Source organism: Trichechus manatus, unplaced genomic scaffold (assembly GCF_000243295.1).
Source record: "Trichechus manatus latirostris isolate Lorelei unplaced genomic scaffold, TriManLat1.0 scaffold00009, whole genome shotgun sequence".
NCBI classification, from domain to species: Eukaryota; Metazoa; Chordata; class Mammalia; order Sirenia; family Trichechidae; genus Trichechus; species Trichechus manatus.
Genome location: NW_004443945.1, coordinates 3,333,875 through 3,356,608, shown reverse-complemented (window position 1 = coordinate 3,356,608; position 22,734 = coordinate 3,333,875). Strand labels below are relative to the sequence as shown.

The 22,734-nt window shown below is 48.9% G+C and overlaps 1 protein-coding gene and 1 pseudogene across 1 annotated transcript in view; both read left to right on the top strand.

The window, feature by feature from the left end:
- The first annotated feature begins 5,568 nt into the window (after nucleotides 1–5,568).
- The window catches only part of IDH2 (isocitrate dehydrogenase (NADP(+)) 2), a 21,505-nt gene continuing 4,339 nt past the window's right edge, over nucleotides 5,569–22,734 (top strand). Inside the window, exons 1-5 of the mRNA XM_012559848.1 lie at nucleotides 5,569–5,779; nucleotides 18,265–18,356; nucleotides 19,259–19,424; nucleotides 21,433–21,593; nucleotides 21,678–21,821. Coding sequence (XP_012415302.1) covers nucleotides 5,665–5,779; nucleotides 18,265–18,356; nucleotides 19,259–19,424; nucleotides 21,433–21,593; nucleotides 21,678–21,821 — 678 coding nt within the window. The 5' untranslated portion in view covers nucleotides 5,569–5,664. The remainder of the gene's footprint in view (nucleotides 5,780–18,264; nucleotides 18,357–19,258; nucleotides 19,425–21,432; nucleotides 21,594–21,677; nucleotides 21,822–22,734) is intronic.
- Nucleotides 9,864–10,382, top strand: LOC101351393 (60S ribosomal protein L23a pseudogene; annotated as a pseudogene).

Here is a 22,734-nt window from a genome sequence, read left to right as displayed (position 1 = left end):
TTATTTTGTTGTTCTTGTTGTTAAGAATTTACACAGCAAAACATACACCAATTCAACAGTTTCTACATGTACAATTCAGTAACACTTATTACATTCTTCGAGTTGTGCAACCATTCCCACCCTCCTTTTCTAAGTTTTTCCTCCCTCATTAACATAAACTCACTGCCCTCTAAGGTTCCTATCTAATCTTTCAAGTTGTTATTGTCAATTTGATCCCATATAGATAGTTCTTAAAAGAGCATAATGCTCAGGGCAGACTTTTTTCACTAGTTAAGCTAAACTATTATTTGGTTTAAGACAACTTCAGGTGATATTTTTGGTTTAAAGTGTAAAGCTTATCTCAGGGCAATAGTTTCAGGGGTTCTTCCACCCTCCATGGCTCCAGAAAGTCTAGAGTCCATGAGAATTTGAAATTCTTTTCTGCATTTACTCCCTTTTGATCAGGATTCTTCTATAGAATCTTCTATAGAATCAGTAATGGTAGATGAGCACCATCCAGTTCTTCTGGTCTTATGGCAAAGGAGGTAGTACATTGGGAGATCTTAACACCTCTCTCAGAAACTAAGAGATCTAGCTCATAAAAAGTTATAAGAATATAGGTTTGAAGAACACAGTTGTCAACCTTGATGTAAAGGGCAGACGCAGAACTCAGTAGAGGGTCAGTGGAAAAGAAGAAGAACCTCAGCGAGATGGATTGACACAGTGGCTGCAACAATGGGCTCAAACATAGCAACGATTATGAGGATGGCGCAGGACTGAGCGGTGTTTCCTTTTGTTGTACATAGAGTCGCTATGAGTTGGAAATGACATGAAGGTACCTAAAAACAACAAAAATAACATTTTTTACAGACTTGCTTTTTCACAAGTTTTGTTTATAGAAAAAATGTGCGGAATGTACAGACAGTTCTTATTTACTCCCTCTCCCCTACAGGTTGTTTCTCCTATTAACCTTGTTCTTAACACAACTGATAATGGACATTTAGTCTGTTCCTAGTTTTTCCCTATTAGAGACAATGCCGCAGTGCCCATCCTTGTAATTATGGCTCTGCACATTTTGGTGAGTACCTCCATAGTTTCAGTTCCTAAAAGTGGAATTGCTGGATCCAAGGCTATATGCATTTTGTAACAGAATGGATACTACCGAATTGCCCTCCAAAGGGATTATACTAACCAACACTCCCTCCAACTGTGTCGGTCCACTGTATTGTGAAACAACCTGTTTACACCTTCCCTCCTCCCCAGTCCCAGTGAACTGAGGTCCTCTCAGGAAGGGGCTGTTCCCTCTTATCCATCACTGAGTCATGTCTGGCATGTCATAGAAGCTCAATAAATTGGTGTGGAGTGGATGTGAATGAATGGATAAAATTAACACCACCACCACCACCACCACCAGGTCGCTCCTATGTGTGCCAGGCACTATTCTAAGCATTTTTATCTGCTTGAGTTTATTTAATCCTCACACCTACTCTAGGAGTAAATCAATTGCTGCCAAGTCAATTCAGGCTCATGATGACCCCATGTATGTCAGAGTAGAACTGTGCTCCATAGGGTTTTCAATGGTTGGCTTTTTTGGAAGTAAATCGGTAGGCCTTTCTTCCAAAGCACCTCTGGGTGGATTCGAACTTTTAGCCTGTCGATTGGCAGCCAAGCCATTGTTTGTGCCACGCCCTGAATGGTTCCTAGGAGTAGAGTAGGTGCTGTTATTATCCCATTTTGCAGGTGAGAAAACTGAGTCTCAGAGAGATGAAGTAACTTGCCCAAGGCAACGTGACAATCATGCAAATGTCTTCAACCAACAGGGAGAAAACTTTATGCTCCGGGGAATCTGCTGCCAACATAGTATTGGTTAATTTTAATGCCTTTCAATCAATTCCCTTAGTCCTAACTCTGGATCTCCGGTTTTATTAGGAATTTTAAGATCAATTTCAGCAAACTGAGAGAAAATTTCGTGAAATTAAACATTATTTCTCAATCTTCCAAATTTCCTTCTGAACCCCATTATTGTCCATAGATCTGTTTTACAAAGTTAAAATCAGAGCAGTCTTATTTTGTGCTATTTTGAGGTGGGGGCTGAGGGGTGGCTGTTAACCTTGCATGGTGGTTCAGGTGTACAAGAATGCTGGGTCCTCGGCCACCTGCCCCCAGTGCATGGACTTGGCTACCAAGTAGCAGTAGGGTCTAGTGGTGGTGAGTGCCCAGTAGGTGGAAGGAAGGAAGGCACAGTGCGACAGGTCTGAGGCAGGGACTATTGGGGGACGGCTAAATTTAGGGTTCTTGGGTAGGGGAAAGAGTAGAGAGAAGGGTGGTAAGGGAGGTGAAGGTCATGGAATCTTACAAACTATTGAGATTTGATTGTATTAGGCAGTGAAGAGTGACTGCAGGTTTTTGAGCTGTTGAGAAACTGCACAGGGCTGTGCTTCTGAAAGACAGTGCTGGAAGCAGTGGGTAGGGCAGATTGTTGGCAGGGAAATCAGTTTAGAGACTACCATAAATAGCTCTGCTGTCCACACCTCCCCCCAGCCCTCTGCACCTCGGTACTTCCTGATTTCTAATAATGGCATCGCCATTCTTCCAGTCCAGGGGTGAAAGCCCCAGTTGCACTGACTCCTCCCCTGCCATGCCCCATGCCCAACCAGCTTCAATTTCTGCCCATGCCATCCCATCCCATCCCCTCCACACCAGGTCTGGAGTCTCACTCCTTTTGAGGCCCTGCTGGCACCCTGTGTCAGGCTTGCCCCTGGCTCATAGACCCTGGTCTCCTTGCCCCAGGCCTGATGCCCTGTCCCCCAGTCTCCCCTCACCTCTAGTGCTAGATGGAACCCCTTATTTGGAATTCCTGGTGGTGGTAACTGAAGCCTGAAAGATGGTGCTTAAAGGAAAGGGGCTTGGATCCTCCAGTCTGGTGTTTGCCGACAACTAACGACCCTGGAGGGCAGGCTGGATAGAATGCAAGTCCTCCACCTGCCCAGCCTCCTCCAGATCTTAGCTATCCTTGCAGAGCCAGCGTGATGGCGGCTCCTCCACTAAGCTCCCGAGGATTTCCTCCATCAGGAATGATCTCCTCTTTGCTGGATGCCTCACACTTCATCCAAAGTCCTCTTGGGACACTTTCCTCTTGTGCGTGGGGCTGCAGTGACTGCGTAGATATGTGTCTGGCTCCGAAAGGGTGGGGACTGAGTGAAATTGTTGGGGAAATAGAATTAAAAACAACATCTACTCCCAACACAGAAAACCTCTGCACAAAAATAGAAGAGAAAGAAAACAGTTTTATTATTGAGTAAACATTAAACGACAACATGATGCATGACAGGCAGTCTGTGAGAGCCTGCGAAGACAGAAAGAAATCTTACTCTTAAATAGCTAAGTGGATACAACCCCTTACATTAGCGCTTTCAAGATAACATTGCTAATTTTCTAGAATCTTTAGTGTGGTGAAGCTATGCTAATCACCTTCCAGGAAACTGGGAAGTTGGGGTTCCCAGGTTTTAGAGGAAACATACTCAATTTACATACTTTTCAAGGAAACAGAGAAAGAACTTCGGCTGTAAGTTTTCTAAAGTAAGTGCTGAAAGTAAAGGAGGAGTCTCATTTTTAATTTGTATTTGCCCTTACAATATGCGTTTTTTGGCTCTGCAGTGGACTTGCGTGTGACTGGAACTCAATAACTAATTAAACCAACCATGGATTCCAAGTCATGGCGACCATATGTGTGTCAGAGTAGAACTGCTGCTCTGTGCTCCATAGGCAATAGCTAATTGGGATTTAATGAAAAATGTGAAAGGATGAGAGTTTCCAATGCCACTGACACCAGACTGGAGTACCTAAGCCCTTTTCCTTTAAACACCATCTTTCTCTGCAGCATCTGTCAGGCTATGCTTACCACCATCGGGAATTCCAAACGAGAGCAATATGCAGGGGCTATGGTTTCCTCCTCTTTCTGCTTGAAAGTGCCCTGGGCTAGGAGCCAGGTATCCTGAATGGGAGTTTTGCTACTTCCCAGCTGTATGACTTTGAACAAGTGACCTAACTTTTTGGAACCAGTGATGCGAACACTAGCCACCTTACTAAGTAGGCATTGTATGAAGGAGGCTGGCATGGAGCTGGAACTGCTATTTTGGAAGTGGCAGTATGGGTAGCTGACATAAATAACTGAATCTAATTGTTTGGGTCAGAAGGATCCTCAGATGACCCATTCTCCCAGTTCGTAGGTATGGACACTGAGGCCAAGATGCCGGATAATACCAGGTTGGCATGGAAACCAAATGCCAGAGGCTTCCACGGCTTCCACTTGTGTTTTGAGCAAGAGAATTGGGAACAGGGTGAAAGGGAGGATATGGGCTTCTGGGACATGCTAGCTCAAGGCCTCAGATATCAGGCGTCCAAAAGCAGTCACCTCTTTGGGCCCAGTTGATTGTAGAGTCCCAGGCCAAAGCAGTAGCTCTGCCTGGCTGTGACTGCCTCCAGCAGGCAGGAGACACTTTGAAGTCAGTAGTTCAAGGTGAGTTTCCTGGCCCAGCTCCACTTGGCATTGTTGACTTCCAGGCAGTGAAGGAGGGAGAGGAAGGCTGGGAACACAGCACAGAGAAAAACCTGGGTTTGGAGTCAGTCAGTGTGACTGGGAATGGCGGTGTGGTGGGCGAGAGAGGGGCTGTCAGATTTCTCTAAGTAAAACCCACTCCCCCAGCTAGTGTCTCATTTCTGTAAACTGGTTGGAGAGAGAGACTGGTTATTTGTAGAATCAACCAGTATCATCTTTTGAATGAAAATGGGCAAAAACGGAACTGTTTGCCTCCTTAATTGTTGAGCTTATTCATGCACGCACTGCGTGACTAGGAATCTGGAATGTTATAAACATTAGTGGTTGCTATTATTGTACACTGAGTGTGCTCCGAGCCTTTTACGTGTATTATTTCACTCAAGTGTCCTGGCAGCCCTGTTATTGTTATAATCCCGATTTCGCAGGAGAAAAACCGACTCTGGATATGCTGAGTGACTTCAAGACTTGAAGCTTGACCTTCTGGGGACAGAGAGAGGAGGGATTCCATCTCTCTTGACTCTGGTCAGTCTACACAACCCCACGGGGAGGGTAGGTGGATCTAAGGACGAAGGTGAGGAGAACGGAGGTGCAGGTGGTCTTAGTCCAAGAACGCGGAACCCGCTCTTAAGTTAATGTGCCTTAGTGTTCAGCCCAGCAAACAGGAAGGCTGGAAGCAGTGGTTCTGCACAGATTTGCCTTCGCGTTTAAGCTAATGTGTTAGCAACTGACACCCTGGTTTAAACGAGGCATCACAAAGAGAGGAGTTTAGCCTCGCGGGTGGCTCCCCAATCTTCCACCTGCGAGCCTGCGCGCGGGTCACAGAATGTCTCAGTCGCCTCCCGCTCGGGCCCAGCTGGGCTCCCCTAGGCGCCCACGGAAGCGCTGGCTTGCGCTCGGCCCCACCCCTGCTCCGGCGCTGCCCAAAGAGGTGTCAGGCGGTGGGCTGGCCCTGGCGCCGCCTTCTCCCTGGCGAGGGCCAATGAGGTGGCGGCCCGGGCAGCCCCGCCCGGGTCCTAGCGGGTCAGCCCCCGCGAGCCAGGCCGTGCGGCAGCCCGCGGCCGAGCAGCCGGCAGCAGCGGCCCGGAGTTCAGATCTTTGCTCGTTCGCTGTGCGCTCGCCTGGTCCCCATGGCCAGCTACCTGCGAGTCTTACGCCCGCTCTGCAGGGCCCCTGGCTCTGGGCCGGCGTGGACGCCGGCGGCCCTGACAGCCCCGAACTTGCAAGAGCAGCCGCGCCGCCACTGTGAGTGCCGCGCGAGGGTCCGGGCGGGGCGCGTGCCCGGCGCTGCGACGTGGCGGCCTCCAGGGCTGGAGTGGGGAAGCGCGGGTCGGGGACATGCTGAGCAGGGGACATCCGCGAACCAGGGGTGGTGGGGTCCGGCACACAAAGGGCTGGAGGACCGCCTCTCTCCGCGCTCCCCGCCCCAAGCTTCTGTGCCAGGCGCAGAGTTGCGGACTTGAAGGACGGTGGCAACTGGTGGCCCTGGCGACGCTGGGCCCGGCTCTGCGGCTGTACGCGGGCGGGGGCTCCGGTCTGCTCTGCTCCCCCCAGTTGTCCCGGGAGGGGGTCTGGGGGTGCCCTGGGCTCGGAGGGTATCCTGGCCGCCCTGCACCCCGGGAGGGAGGCCGACAACTGAGCGGGGCTGGAGCACCCCGCCTGCTCCCCGGGTCGCAGCGCGGTTTCTGCTCAGACAAAGGCGGCGAGGGGGAGGCATTCACTTCCCTTTCCTTTTCAGCCAGGCGCGCGCTAATCCCTCTTCGCTGTCAGGTCCACGTCAGCTATTTTTGGAGCCTTTTACACGACAACTGGAGGAGCATCCTTTTTATTTTCCCCTATTGTTGGGCGGTCCCCCTTCTCCTTCGCCGCACTTGAGGCTCCATCTGGGCCCTCTTTCTGGCTGGACCTGTCTTTTCTTCCCAGCCGGCCGCTGGCCCTGCTGGGTTCCCCGCCGCTTAGAGACCTGGCAGCCCGTGCAAAATGTCACTTTCCTGAATGTTCCCAAAGCTTCTGGGATACTCTTAGCTCCCTGCTTAGAAGAGAAGACAGTAGTCGGATCACAGTAAGCAGAATTGAGCCCGGGCCATCATTACCAACGCAGGTTGCCCTGCCTGGCATGTTGGCACCGTCCTCCTTTCATCTTGACTCCTCAAGGCCAGCTTCAAAAGGCAGGGAGCAATGTAGGTCCTTTGGCCCTGATGCGTGTTGCCATGGAAACCCTATCGTGACCTGGCCAGGAGCCACTTGGAGTGAGGCAGGAGAATGAGGAAGAGGAGGTAATCTTTAACCGAATGTGGGAGCAGCTGACCAGAGCTGGGGGGGAAGAAGAGAGGGGGGCCTTGGGTCCCAGTCCCCATGTGCCAAGGAAAAAAGGACATTTGTGATTTTGTACTTCTGGGATCTGTCTCTAAGGGATCAGCCCTGCGACTTGAAGGTGCGAAGTGCCCCAGGTCCCAAACAAAGATTCCCATATGGCACGACCTTCAGCAAAATAGGGTGGAAGTTAGATACACACACACACACACACACGCACACACACACACACACACCACACACACACACACCCACCCACACACACACACACACCCCTTTTTGGAGCCTGGATTTTAATACACATAAAAGAGCAGTCAATGGCAGGTCTTTCCAAAAGTCCTCAGTTGTGTTGGTTATTAATGGGGAAAATGCCTGGTGTTTGAATTGGACATTTGACCATACAACTGTGAGCTCTACTAGCTTGTTACCTGGCAACACTGCTGGAAACAGAATACTTGGCATTCCCCTTGAAGACAGGAAAATAATCTGTTTTTGGCTAAAATAGTCCTGTGTCTCTGCTGCTGAGTGGTTCCCACACGTGTCTCTAGTTTTGCAACACCATAGGCCTCCAGCGACTGCTGGTGGTGGTTCTGATAAATGAAGGGCGGGAAAGAATCTGTTTTGGGCTAAAATTGCCCTGTGTCTCTGCTGCTGAGTGGTTCCCACACGTGTCTCTATTTTTGCAACACCATAGGCCTCCAGTGACTGCTGCTGGTGGTTCTGATAAATGAAGGGCGGGCCGGCTCCTGGGAGAATCACTTTTTTAGCCCTCCTTTATTCCACTCCTAGCCGGGAGACTAATTATCTCAGCCTGCCTCTTAATTTTTCAGATATTTTTGGTGGCTTGCCTGCACTCTTAGACTCCAGGGCAGATTATTTAATGACTGTTCAAGGTTTTGCGGACCCATCTGTAGAGTTCTTATTTAGTCTCCACTGAGCACGCCTTCTCTGTACCAAATAAAGACCTCAGCTGCCCCTCCAGAGCTGTTCTGGGTGGTTATGTTTAGGTCCAGCAGGTTTTGAGAAAAGTCTTTCTGAAAAGCCTGGGGCCTGCCCCCACATGCCCTGTGTGAGGTCATGAACTCTTGGGCTGATTCCATCCAGGGTATGAGGGGCTGGAAACTGTTCTCTGCCCCAGGGTTTACACTTCAGCAGCTCTGTATTAAAAATGCCGGCAGATTGTCAAATATTAATATGTTCTAGGTTGTGAGCTCCAGGGCAGGGAGCCCACTGCCTGGAACAGATGCCACCTGCATACATTTGTGATGGTCTAAGCAAATCTGGTGCAGTCTGAAGCCAGAACTAGGGGCCTCGGTATGGCAATGCATCCCAGGAGGGGAGACGGCAGTGCATCCCAGGAGGGGAGACAGCACGGTCATTGAAATAGGGGGTGAGGGCTGGACAACCTTTACGACAGACAGAAATGACTGAAATTGCCATTCATTCATGCCTTCAGCAAGTATTTATTGCACTCGTATGTGCTAGGCATGTTCTAGATGCTGGGGATAGAGTCGGAAATAAGGCTGGCAAGGATTTCTGCCCTTATGGAGCTTAAATTCTAATGCTGAAGGGGATCGACAATAAACAAGATAGCAGTTGACTGTAAGCACTTGCTACTAACTGAAAGGCTGGCCATTCAGATCCACCCAGAGGTACCTCAGAAGAAAGGCCTGGCAATCTACTTCTGAAAAATCAGTCATTGAAAACCCTATGGAATGCAGTTCTACTCTGAAACACATGGGGTCACCATGAGTAGGAATCAGTTTGACAGCAACTTTTTTTTTTTAATAGCGTGTTAATGGTATACATGGTATATAGTGTGATACAGTGAACCCTGAGAAAGCTGGAACCTGGGCAAGGTGGAAACGTGTTAGAGAAGGAAAACTCAAATATTTTCGAATAAAACAAGTGATAGGAAAGTGGTAAGACTGTACCCTGTCAAAGGTGGAAAACTTTTTATTTTTATTTATTTATTTATTTATTTTTTATTGTTGTAATTAAATGAAGTTTACATTTCGAGTTAGTCTCATACAAATTTTTTTTTTTACATACATTGTTATGAGACCCTAATTGCTCACCCCATTCTGCGACAGCACACTTCTCCTTTCCACCCCTGATTCCCCATGAGCATTCAACCAGCTCCTAACTCTCTCTGCCTTCCCATCTCACCTCCAGACAGAAGCAAAGGTGGAAAACTTTTGAGACCCAGAAAAACAAGGCAGTCCTATGGAGTTCCGGCTCTCATAGGTTTTACTGTACATGGTAACAGGAGAACAAATAAGCAAGGAAGGTAGGGGTGAGTGTGTGTGTGTATAATACTGGATAGGGTAGCCAGAAAAGGAGAAAAGAAGATGAGTAAAGCCCTGAGGGAGGTGAGGAAGCAAGCAATTCGTTGCTTGGGGGAATAGCATTGGCAGAAACAGCTGCAGGTGCCAAGGCCATGAGGAGAGTGCACCTTGGCATGTTCCAGGAGCAGGGCGAGGCATGTGACTGGCTTAGAGTGCACAGAGGTGAAGTGGTAGGAGAGGCGGTCAGGGGCTGTGGAGGGCTTGTGGGCCGCGTTCAAGGACTTTGGCGCTTACTGAGTGAATGTGGAGACTTGCAGGGCTTTGAGAGGAGTGTCATGCCCTGCTTTACATTTTAACAAGAGCACTTCCTGCAGAGACCTGTTGGAGGCTATTGCAATAACCTGGTGTCTTAGTCATCTAGTGCTGCTATAACAGAAATACCACAAGTGGATGGCTTTAACAAACAGAAACTTACTCTCACAGTCTAGGAGGCTAGAAGTCCAAATTTAGGGCGCTAGCTCCGGGGACGACTTTCTCTCTCTGTTGGCTCTGGGAGAATGTCCTTGTCATCAATCTTCCCTTGGGTCTAGGAGTTTCTCAGTGCAGAGACCCTGGGTCCAAAGGATCTGCTCTTCTCCTGGCTCTTCTTTCTTGGAGGTATGAGAGCCCCTTGTTTCTCTGCTCGCTTCTCTCTTTTATATCTCAAAAGAGATTGACACAAGCTTTTTATGAAGATGGAGCTGAAAGTGAAGAAGGAAGCCCCTGTCCCTCCTAAAACTAAAGCCAAAGCAAAGGCATTGAAGGCCAAGAAGGCAGTGCTGAAGGGCATCCACAGCCACACAAAAAAGATCTGCATGTCACCCACCTTCCAGTGGCTCAAGACACTGAGGCTCTGAAGGCAGCCCAACTATCCTCGGAAGAGTGCCCCCAGGAGAAATAAGCATGACTACTCTGCCATCATCAAGATCCCCCTGAGCAGTGAGTCAGCCATGAAGAAGATCGAGGATAACAACACACTTGGCGTTCATTGTGGACGTCAAGGCCAACAAGCTCCAGATCAAACAGGCTGTGAAGAAGCTCTGTGACATAGTTGTGGCCAAGGTCAACACCTTGATCAGACCTGATGGACAGAAGAAGGCATATGTTCGACTGGCTCCTGACTATGATGTTTTGGATGTTGCCAACAAAATTGGGATCATCTAAACTGAGTCCAGCTGGCTAATTCTAAATATAAGTTTTTTCACCACCTTAAAAAAAAAAGAGAGCGAGAGATTGACTCAAGATACAACCTAATACTGCAGATTGTGACCTGTCTCATTAACATACCAAACCAGAACCAAACCTGTTGCCCTGGAGTCGATTCTGACCCATAGTAACCCTATAGGACAGAGTAGAACTGCTCCATAGGGTTTCCAAGGAGTAGCTGGTGGATTCAAACTGCTGACCTTTTGATTAACAGCCAAACACTTAACCATTTTGCCACCAGGGCCCTTCATTAACATAATTGCCTCTAATCCTGCCTCATTAACATCATAGAGGTTAGGATTAACACATAGGATAATTACATCAGATTACAAAAGATTACATCAGACCACCACACAATACTGGGAATCATGGACTAGCCAAGTGGACACACATTTTGGGGGGGAACACAATTCAGTCCATAACACCTGGCAAGAGCTGTTGGTGGCTTGGACCTGGGTAGTAGCACTGGGGGTAGTGAAAAGTGATTTCTGAGTGTATTTTGAAGGAAGAACCAATAGGATTTTTTGATGGTTTGGGTACGGGTGTGAGAGAAAGAGCAGTGAAGGACAATGCCATGGAAAATACTACAGTCTCTTCCAGAATTGCTGCCCTGCCTTTTTGAGCCTCTGGGAATTTGGGGCTTCACCCCACTTTCTCCTCCTCCGCTGGCACATGCTGGCTGAGCAGCCTCTCTGCTGAGCAGCCTGTCTGCTGAGAGCAGCGTGGTGGCAAAACGGTTATGCTTGGGGGCAGCTGTGTGGGAAGGATCTCCAGCCTTCAGTTGGGAGCAGCGAGTAGATTCAGAAGCTGGGGACGGGTTTTGAAATCCTTACTTGGTGTTGGGTGCTAGGAGCCCCAGGCAGGGGGAGGGGAGATGGCCTAATGACTCTCCTGCGGCTAGTGTAATTCCATCCTGCTGTCTTGCCAAGAGAGGACAGTGTTTGTGCAACGGGTCATCTGGAGATTCATGGTGGCTGTTACTCTGGAGGCTTTCAGAGAGCCCGGTGCCTGCTCCTTGGATTTCAGGTTGCTTCTCACCACTTGGGGGCTGTGGTGGCACGGTGGTTAAGCATTTGGCTGCTAACCAAAAGATTGGCAGTTTGAATCCACCAGCCACTCCTTGGAAACCCTATGGGGCAGTTCGCCTCTGTCCTACAGGGTCACAGTGAGTTGGAATCGAGTCGACGGCCGTGGGTGTTTTGATTTTGTCACCAGTGGAGAGGTGCAGGGTATGAGGTGTCTCCATACAGGCTGAGCAACGGACCAAAAACCAAAACCAAACCAGTTGCTGTTGAGTCAGTTCCGACTAATGGCGATACCATGTGTGCGGAGTAGAACTGCGTTCCATAGAATTTTCAAACACTGTGACCTTTCAGAAGCAGATCACCAAGCTTTTCTTCTGAGGTGCCTTTGGGTGGGTTTGAACCTCTAACCTTTCTGTAAGTAGTCGAGTGCACCGCCCAGGGACTACTGAACAACAGACCTGTTAAAAAACCCGTTGCCATCAAGTCGATTCCGACTCATAGTGACTCTATAGGTCAGAGTAGAACTACCCCATAAGGTTTCCAAGGAGTAGCTGGTGGATTCGAACTGCTGACCTTTTTATGGTTAGCAGCCAAGCGCTTAACCACTGCGCCAGCAGGGCTACGAACAACTTGACGGCAATGAGTTTTGTTTGGTTTTAGGGGGCGCAGGGCATGAGAATTTGAGATCCCTGTCTGAACCAAAACCAAAACACACAACTAAACCTGTTGCCACCGAGTCAACTCCGACTCCCGACGCATAGCGACTCTGTAGAACAGAGTAGAACTGCCCCATAGGGTTTCCAGGGAACGGCTGGGGGATTCGAACTGCTGATCTTTTGGTTAGCAGCCTGAGCTCTTAACCACTGCGCCACCAAACCAAACTCATTGCTGTCAAGTTGATTCCAACTCATAGTGACCCTATAGGACAGAGTAAAACTGCCCCACAGGGTTTGGAAGCAGACTGTCACATTTTTCTCTCCAGGAGCTGCTGGTGGGTTTGAACTGTGCCACCAGGGTTCCTTCTGGGCCCCTTAGAGGGTGCCTAAGCAGGCCTGGACGGAAGGGAGGAGCCATCCTCAGCCCAGCCTTGCCTTGAGTGAGCATCAGCTCAATGTGCCCGGAGTAACTGATTCTTCAAGAGAGGCTGAATATCTAGATTTGTATGTAAAATCCCCTGATTTTTAAACCTTGGCCACCAATTAACATTAAAACAAACAAACAAACAAAAAACCACTATCTGGTCCAGATGAAACAAGTTTCTGCAGGCTTGGATCACCTACCCCAGGTGCTAGGAGAGGAAGTTTGCATTTATGACTTTGATAAACAGTTCTGCTGGCTCCCTCCTGGTTACCTGTAGGTTTTTCCTTTCACCCTCACTCCCTGAGGGCAAACACTGTTGAGTTTCAGGCCTTTTTGTATCTCCACGCAGGAGGCGTCTGGTTGTTGAAGAAGTAAATAGGCCCTGTGGTCTCTGAGGGTTTGACACCTGCACCAGGAAGGGCTGTCAGCTGTGATCTTGATGTTGAACTTCCCCTTGGAGGAGGCGTGGTGGCCACAGCCTACATAGCCTGTTGTGTCTGCCTGGAGACTAAACCTAGTAGAGCCAAGGCTGAGGCTGAAACCTAGGACTGGCCCCTAAATGATTCTTTCCTTAGGGGTCCTGTGTCCAGATCCAGTTGCCATCTAGTTGACCCCAACTCATGGCAACCCATGTGTGTCAGAGTAGAACTGTTCCATAGGGTTTTCAATGGCTGATTTTTTGGAAGTAGATTGCCAGGCCTTTCTTCCAAGGTGCCTGTGGGTGGGCTTGAGCCTCCAACCTTTTTGGTTAGCAGCTGAGTGTGTTAACTGTTTGTACCACCCAGGGGCTCCAGGAGTTCTGATTGTGGTTGGTTAAAAAATATATATGTATATAAATCTCAATAACCCATTGTTGTCAAGTCAATTCTGACTCATAGTGACCATATAGGACAGAGTAGAACTGCCCCATAGGGTGTCCAAGGAGCTGCTGGTGGATTTGAACTGCCATCCTTTTGGTTAGTAGCCGAGTGCTTAACCACTCTGCCACCAGGACTCCACACACACACACACACACACACACACACACACACACACACACACACACACACACACATTTATTATTTTTATAGTTTGATAAGCTGTCATCAGATTAACTCATAAGAAATGCTTATAAAAATTAAGCTAGTCCTTATACACTGCTGGTGGGCTTGTAAAATGGTACCACTATGGAAAACTGTATGATCCTTCCTCAAAAAACTAGAAGTAGAACTACCTTATGATCCAGCAATCCCACTTCTAAGTATAAACCCTAGTGATCTAATAGAAGAGATAAGAACAGACATATGCACTCCTATGTTCATTTGAGCACTATTCACAATAGCAAAAAGATGGAAACAATCCAAGTGCCCATCAGTGGATGAATGGATAAAGAAAATGTGGTACGTACACTCAATGGAATACTACACAGCCATAAAGAATAATGATGAGTTCTCAAAACATTATAACATGGGTGAACCTGGAATACATTACGCTGAGTGAAGTAAGTCAATCACAAAGGACAAATATTGTATGATCTCACTTTCATAAGAAGACAAAAATAGGCATATATACAAAGACCAACATTCATTGGTGGTTACCAGGGATGGGGGGTGGGGAAGCAGGGGAATTGCTCTCTAGATAATATGATTCGGACTCATAGTGACCCTATAGTACAGAGTAGAACTGCCCCCATAGGGTTTTCAAGGCTGTAATCTTTACAGAAGCAGACTGCCACATCTTTCTCCCACAGAGCGGCTGGTGGGTTTAAATTGCTGACCTTTTTTTGGTTGGCAGCCGAGTGTTTAACTAGTGTGCCACCAGGGCTCCTTATCTAGATAAGAGACATTTGTTATTTTTGGTGATGGGAAAGGTAGCACCAGATATGGGAGAAGTGCACACAGCTTGATCAGGGTAAGTGATGTTATGATGTCACTAAGAAGTGCACAAGAGAAAAAGACATTTTTGGTAAAGGGTATGACAAATACAATTTTGCACCAACACCAACACCAAAAAATGTGTGTATGGTTACATATCTATGCATATATGTGTACAAATAGATGTATTATATGTATGTGTATATACATGTATGTGTATGCATGCATATATATTAATATATACAATAAGTCATATAGGAGACACAGTTATGGATACTTCCTAGACATAACCAAACACCTCACAGGATTGGTTTTCTGGGTTTGAAGGCTTAGGACTATAGTCTTGTGGGACAACTTGGTCAATTGGCATAATATAGTTCATAAAGTTTATGTTCTACATCCTAGTTTGGTGAGTAGTGCTGGGATCTTAAAGGCTTGTGGGAGGACATCTAAAATACAACTATTGGTTTCTACTTGTCCAGAACAAAAGAGAAAGAAGGAAACCAAACACTCAACGAAGAAACTAATCTATAGGACTAACAGTTTACATGAACCATGGCCTTGTCTACCCTGAGACTAGAACTAGATGGTGCCCAGCTACCAATACCGACCATTCTGATCAGGGCCACAATAGATGGATCCTGATAGAACGGGAGAAAAATGTGCAACAGAACTCAAATTCTTAAAAAGTCCAGACTTACTGGACCAGTTAAGACTAGAGGACTCCCTGAGACTATTGCCGTGTTACTCTTTAAACCCTGAACAGAAACTATCCCCTGAGGTTATCCTTCAGCTAAGTAACAGATGAACTCATAAAATAAAGAATATCACCCATGAGTACTGTGCATCTTTAAAAAATCTGTATGAAACCAAATGGTTAGCAGTTCCTCTCAAGCAAAGATGAGAAGGTAAGGGGGCAGGGAAACTAGATTATTGGAAACGAAACAACCAGAATGGAATTAATGAGAATGTTGACACATTGTGGAAAATGTTAACCAATGTCACTGAGCAATTTGTGTAGACACTGTTAAAGGGAAACCTAATTTACTGTGTAAACTTTTACCCAAAACACAATAAAATACTATTTAAAAAATTAAGCTAGCTCTGCAACAGCCTTGCAGACTTCCTGCAGGTTCTAAAGTCCTTTCCAACTCAGGCTTCAGACCAGAAAAGGTGAAGGAGTTTTGTAACTTGAGTCCCAGATCCCGATATCATCTTGGGGAGGGCAGTATGGTAGTGCCGTCAGCATCCACATTTTTCTCTAGGGAAGGAAATATTTCGAGTCTGTGTTTGCTTTTAACTTCTCCACGTCTTAAACCCACAAGGACTTCCAGAGGCTCCTGGGTTCTATCCTGCCTCTGACAAAAGCCACACTCCCTGGGTCTTGTTTTTCATCCTAAACGATCTCTAAGATTCTTTTTAGATTAAGTAACAACAATAAAAAAATCTGTTCCTACATCTTTGGCGAGTGAACTGTTTTGCTGCCCATAATTGAAACTTTTTCTTAGTGATCTGGGGGTGTGGTGTGTAGGACAGTGATGTGTTTGGTTGGGGTCTGCTGGGCTTTGGTCATCTTTGTTTTAAATGTGTCTAGCTGGCCATGGTTTTTTTTTCATTTAATGTATTTTGGAAATCTTCCCATGGCGGTAACGATGGGTCTACCTCATTTTTTTTTTAATTGTGGTAAAGTATATATTCCCCAAAATTTGCTGTTTCAACTAGCCTTGCTTTTTTGGTTCCTGGGCCTGCTTTTCACAGGCTTCTGTCTCCTTGCTGCTCTTGCTGTTGACCTAGCAGATGTCTGTCACTTCTTCCAGCAGTTGGTGTTTTCAGCTAAACATCTTCTTCCCTTCTTCTGATTTGCTGTGTCTAATCTGTGGTGGTGGTTCTGTGGTAGACTTCTTGCCTTCCATAATGGATACCTGGGTTCGAGTCCTGGCCAATGCATTTCGTGTACAGCTACCACCCATCTGTCAGTGGAGGCTTGAGTGTTGCTATGATGCTGAACATGTTTTGGTGGAGCTTCTGGACTAAGACAGGCTAGGAAGAAAGGCCTGGCGATCTACTTTTGAAAATCAGCCAATAGTCCGATCCATAAGCTATCCTGGGTATGGCGCAGGACTGGGCACCATTTCGTTGTGTTGTGCACGGGGTTGCCATGAGTCGGGGCTGTCTTGACAGCAGCTAACAACCACAACAGCACTCTACGGCGAGGTTGGAAGACATTTAACTACATCTGTAAGGACTAAGTGTAACATAAGAGTAAGTGGGCTTAAGTGAGGGCTAAGGGACTGTGCCTCTGGGGAAAAGCACAGGTGTCAGCCTGCCTGAATTTCAGTATTGGCTAAGATTTTCCGATGACTGAGGCCCAGTAGGGTTAGGATTTTCCATAGATCTTGCTGTCCTACCCTGTAGTCGCTGCTCCTTCCCAGGCTGTGGGCAGAGTCATGTGCAAGCACTAGGGTGGCCCTGTCTGTGGAGGCCAATGTTCAACAAGCCTCATCCAAGGCAGCCTGCACTGATTAATTAACCAACCAATTGCTGTCGAGTTGACTCTGACTCACAGTGACCCCGTGTGTGATTTTTTCAGAAGTAGATTGCCAGGTCTTTCTTCCAAGGTGCCTCTGGGTGGACTCAAACCTCCAACTTTTCAGTGAGCAGCCGAATACGTTAACCATTTGCACCACCCAAGGACCCTGCACTGATTAACTGGATGGGCCGTTTTCTTTGGAATTCACTTCCCAAACTCTTGGTTTTTCTTGGGAGTCAGTCTTTCCTTGAAGAGCCTCCCTCTGCTCCTGTTTCCCCCTCCACCGTCTCGCTGGGCCACTGATTGGCCACTCATTGACTCCTTTGATGCTTCTTTGACTCCTTTGATGCTTCTTGGGTGGGTGGGGACCGGCCAGACCTGAGCCGGCTTACATGAGGGATTCTGAGTTCCATTCGCAGATGCCATAAGCCTATCCTTACCACTGAGTGAAGTCTGAAACCCCCTGGCTCTGCTGTTTTCTAGCTGTGTAGCTTTGGACACTAAGTCCATAGTGTCTCTGAGCCTAGTTTCCCCACATTTAAAATGGAGATGATACTTCCCTTAGAGGGTTGTTTTGAGGATTAAATGGAATTGCATATGTAAAGGGTGTGGTACAGTATCAGGCACATACCCAGTTGTGTTGGAGTCGAGTCCAACGCATGGTGACCCCATGTGTGTCAGAGTAGAACTGTGCTCCATAGGGTTTTCATGGCTGTGACCTTTCAGAAGCAGATTGCCAGGCATTTCTTCTAAGAGGCCTTTGGGTGGGTTTGAACTGCCAACCTTTCAGTTGGTAGTGGAGCACTTGACCTTTGAGCCACTCAGGGATTCTAGTAGGTACTTATTTGATACGTATCTATACCGTTTCCTTCCTCACTTCAGGTTAGTCGGGCTCTCAGGTTGAAAGCAACAGACAAAGTTAGTGACTGGCTAACTTTGTGAGAAACTTATTGGAAGAACATGAGATAGGTCATAGAATTACAGGGAAAACTAAAGAACTGAGTCTTGGACAAGATGGGAATCTGGGTTGCCCTCGATGACGAGCTCCTGGGCAGCCTCTCCCTGACCTACTGCTGGACAAGTGCGCCCCAGCTGATACTCTCTGCGTTGGTCCCCTGCCTGCAGATTCCAGGTGGACAGCATTTGACTGGCCAGATTTGCACCCTGCCTCCTCAACCAGAGGCTGGGCGGGCATCTTTTTGGCTAGTCCTGCCTGGTCATACTCAATGGGGGATGCAGGTCTCCAAGCAGTTGTGGAGCTGCTTGTGATAAAGGGAGGTGGACACTGGGCGGCAGGAATGCTAGGTGTCCACTGCTTCCTTCTTGGTGGAGGGTGGGTGTGACCAGGGCCATCAGCCTCCTCAGGAGTGTGATGCACTTGTCTGCTGGGTTCTAGATGCTGACAAGAGGATCCAGGTGGCCAAGCCAGTGGTGGAGATGGACGGCGATGAGATGACCCGTATTATCTGGCAGTTCATCAAGGAGAAGGTAGTGCCCCCTCCTCAAGTGGGTGCTGTCCGGGTGGGTGGGCAGGCTCAGTGTTCTGTGCCAGTACAGGTCTTCGGGCCCCAGGATTCAGCCATCACCCCGTGGACAGCAGCAGTTCTGTTTCTCTCGTTCCGTCCCCACTTCTTCCATGTCCTGGCCACTAACAGTTCTTATTGATGCAAGGCAGTCTGTGGCCTGTGCTGGTCACAGTGCCAAAGCCTACACATTTAAAAAAATTTGAGCAGATTCAGGGCTCATCCGTAATCACATCCTTCTCCATTCACTACATTCCAGTGTGCTTCCTTGAGTGGGACTGAAAGGGGACAGGGCGGTACGCAGAGCAGTGGCACAGCCTGTGGTGACACCACAGCTGATGGTTCCAAGGGTGGCTGCCTGGTTTCTCCAAGATTGTGGTCTGGGAGTGCCCCGGAGAGCATGTTGTCCACACGAAGGTCCCACATCACATATACATCCGTGGGAGGAAGGCTGGGAACCGCCACCTCTGCTGTCAAAGCCTCAAAGCACTTGGGGGAGAAGAGGGAACCCATTGTGTAGAGAAATGTAGATGCATTTGGAGTTGGGGTTTGCTGAGTTGATAGGCCATGGCAGGGGTGGGGGAGGGAGGAAGGCCCATGCTGGGGAAGAGCCCTCTGAGGGGGTACAGCTTGCTGATTTCTGTCCAGAGCACCAGCCTCTTGCCAGCTTTGGCCTGGTTCTGCTGAGGAATGGCTGACCCCAGCCCTCTGCTGTGCTGTCCCCTCTGCTGCCCCTCCCTGGTCCCAGCCCTTTCCTGGGTGCCCCTTGTCACAGTCCACAGGCTTCTTTCCATACCCGTTGGTGTCCTGCCCCTGAGTCACAGTCATGTGGCTGATGCCTTTCCCTGGACGTCTGCCTGTCCCTAGCTCATCCTGCCCCACGTGGACGTCCAGCTCAAGTATTTCGACCTTGGGCTCCCAAACCGTGACCAGACCAATGACCAGGTCACCATCGACTCTGCGCTGGCCACCCAGAAGTACAGTGTGGCTGTCAAGTGTGCCACCATCACTCCTGATGAGGCCCGTGTGGAAGGTACGAGGGCGGGATGGGCTGGGGCTAGGGAGGGCCATGGGTTCTATCCACTGGCCTCTCCAGAATTGTGCTAGCAGCGTCTGGCCATGCTGCTCATCTTGGGACTGGGAGGAGGGGTGGGAGCCACTGCAGCTGGGCAAAAGCTGCTTTCGTGAGTCAAGCTTCACTTTGGGCTGGAGTGGGGGTGGGTGGGGACTGTGACAGACCCCAGTGTCCCCAAGAATGCTCTAGACTGGTAGAGTGATCTTAACCAGTTGCTATTGAGTCCACTGTTACTCATGGTGACCCCGTGTATGTCAGAGTAGAACTGTGCTCCATAAGGTTTTCAATGGCTGATTTTTCAGAAGTAGACTGCCAGGCTTTTCTTCTGAGACACCTCTGAGTAGACTTAAACCTCCAACCTTTCATTTAGCAGCCAAGCATGTTAACCATTTACACCATCCAGGCACTCCAGAGTGACTTTAGAGACCAGACTAGATGAGGCCTAAGGTTCTATAGTTAGGTCGTAGCCAAGCCGAGACAAGAATCCACGTGTCCTGGCTCCCAGGCCAGTGGTGTTTCTGCTGTTCCGTGCCTCTGATCAGTGGTAGATGTCATTGGTAACAGTGATGCGGAGGAAGATAATGCTGATGTTGTCACGGTAAAAATGGCTTCTTTGGGCTGCCCACCCCTCTGGCCTCCCGGTCTGTTTCCCAGGCAGGTTTACAGAGAGACTTGGGGCCATCTCTGTGCAGAAGAACGCTGTGTGCCAGCCTGTACCTTCAGAGCCTCATGGCCCCTGGAAACATCACTAGAGCCCTCATGACCCTGTCCTGGAATTGCGGGCCTGTCCCCAACCCTGCCCTTGTGGCCATGCAGGGGTCTCAGAGAGGTGGCCCCACCAGGTTTGGACTGGCTGCTAGTCCTCCATTCTGGGGGCTGCTTTCAAGGGCCTATCAAATGGTATCAGTGTGTGGATGAAGCACGTCACTGGGGCCAGGTTTGGATAATTCAAAAAAGAATGCTTTCAGAGTTTTCAGAGCTCTCTCTCCCTACTTCCTGGCCCACCAGCTGTTGTATGAGGGAGCTAGAAGGGAGCCTTCAAGGCACATTTCCAAACTCCCCAGTCCTCCTCCGTCTGTCCAGATTATACCCAACCTTAGGGTATCAGAGTCCTTCTAGTGCCCACCTCTCTTTGTGTGTTTCCTTTTATTCCTCTGGAACCCTGGAATTAATGTATTCCCATTTTATGGACAAGGAGGCAGAGGGTCACAGTCTTAGTAACTTGGGCTGGACCCAGCTGGTTAGTGGTGGTACTGGGGCTGGAACCTCTGAGCGCCTTGGTGGCAGGCCCCGTGTCCTCTACTGCCACATCTCCCACTCCACCCAGAGCATCTGGAGTGAGGCTGTCAGTTTCTCAGACAAGCACTTTCCCTCAGGCTGAGCTGCCTCCAGATATGACGGCAGGACGAATAATAGCTGACAGAGCACTCACCACATGCTAGACACTGTTCTGAACATTTTACATGTTATTACCATTGCCATTGAGTTCATTCCAACACACGGAGATGCCATGTGTGTCAGAGTAGAACTGTGCTCCACAGGGTTCCCAATGGCTAATTTCTTGGAAGTAAATTGCCAGGCCTTTCTTCTGAGGTGTCTCTGGGTGGACTCGAACCTACAACCTTTTCATTAGCTGCTGAGCTCATTAACGGCTTGTACCATCCAGGAACTCTATTTCACTTGTTAGCTCATTTAATCCTCACAACAACCAATAAGCTAGACATTTTGTCGGTCATTTCATTTTACAGTTGAGATTAAGCCACTTGTGTAAGTTAGAAGTAGCAGAGCTGGACTTGAACCCAGGAAATCTGACTCCACAGCCCACACACTTCTGCTTTCCGCTTTGCTGGATGATTTTTTAAGATGCCTGTCTGGTTGTGCTCTTGCCTGGGGTTCGAGTTCTGGCTGGAAGTGTGTGTGTAGGGGGCGGTGCTGCAGCAGGCCCACTTCACCTCTGTCCCTGCAGAGTTCAAGCTGAAGAAGATGTGGAAGAGTCCCAATGGAACCATCCGGAACATCCTTGGGGGAACCGTCTTCCGGGAGCCCATCATCTGCAAAAACATCCCACGCCTTGTGCCCGGTTGGACCAAGCCCATCACCATTGGCCGGCATGCCCATGGCGACCAAGTAGGCCTCTGCGGGAGGCTCGGTCCACTGGCCTGGGACCCCTGCCTGGAGCCCCTGGCCTGAGCTGTCCTCTTGTCTCTGCAGTACAAGGCCACAGACTTTGTGGTGGACCGGGCAGGCACGTTTAAGGTGGTCTTCACCCCGAAGGATGGCAGTGGTGCCAAGGAGTGGGAGGTGTATAACTTCCCTGCTGGCGGCGTGGGCATGGGCATGTACAACACCGACGAGGTGAGAGCCCGAGCTTGTGCGGCCTGAGTTCCTGCCTCCCCTGGCCCGTCTCTTATCTCTGGGCAGGGCCCTGTTGGAGGTCCCATCTGTTCCTCCCTCAGTGGCCTGAAGAAGGTTTAAGGACTGTGAGCAAACGCATCTTGGATGTGTCTGAGGGGCCTGCAGAAAGGCCATGTGATGCGGGGCTGTCAGACTCCCATGTAGCCAGATGCACGGAGTTCCTGTGTGCATTCTCAGATGCACCTTTGGGGCCTCGGTGTGTGTTTGTCAGGACTCTGGGTTTAAGCAAACTGTTAAGCATTTCTCCCCCTCCCCATCCCCCGTCTCTTGGCTTTCCTTTCCTCTGTGTTAGCGTCATTCTTAGGCCGTGGAGTGGCAGAAATGGCCACCAGTAGCTCCAGGCTTATCCTCTGCCAGCTTGGCTAGCCAATCAGAAAAGAGCACCTTTTCATTCGTGTCGTTGTTGTTAGCTGCTGTGGAGTTAATCTCCAAATCATGGTGACCCCATGCACAACAGAATGAGTCGCTGCCCAGTCCTACGCCTTCCCCATGGTGGGTTGTGAGTTGGACTGTTGTGATCCACAGGATTTTCATTGGCTGATTTTCAGAACTAGATCTCCAGGCCTTTCTTCCTAGTCTGTCTTAGTCTGGAAGCTCCGCTGAAACTTGTTCAGCATCATAGCAACATGCAAGCCTCCACTGATGGACAGGTGGTGGCTGTGCATGAGGTGCTTTGGCCAGAATTGAACCTGAGTCTCCCACATGGAGGGCAAGAATTCTACCACTGAACCACCACCACCTTCTCTTCCCTCATTACCTTACTTGTTGCCATGGAGTCGATGCTGACTCATAGCAACCCTATAGGACAGAGTAGAACTGCTCCATAGGGTTTCCAAGGAGTGGCTGGTGGATT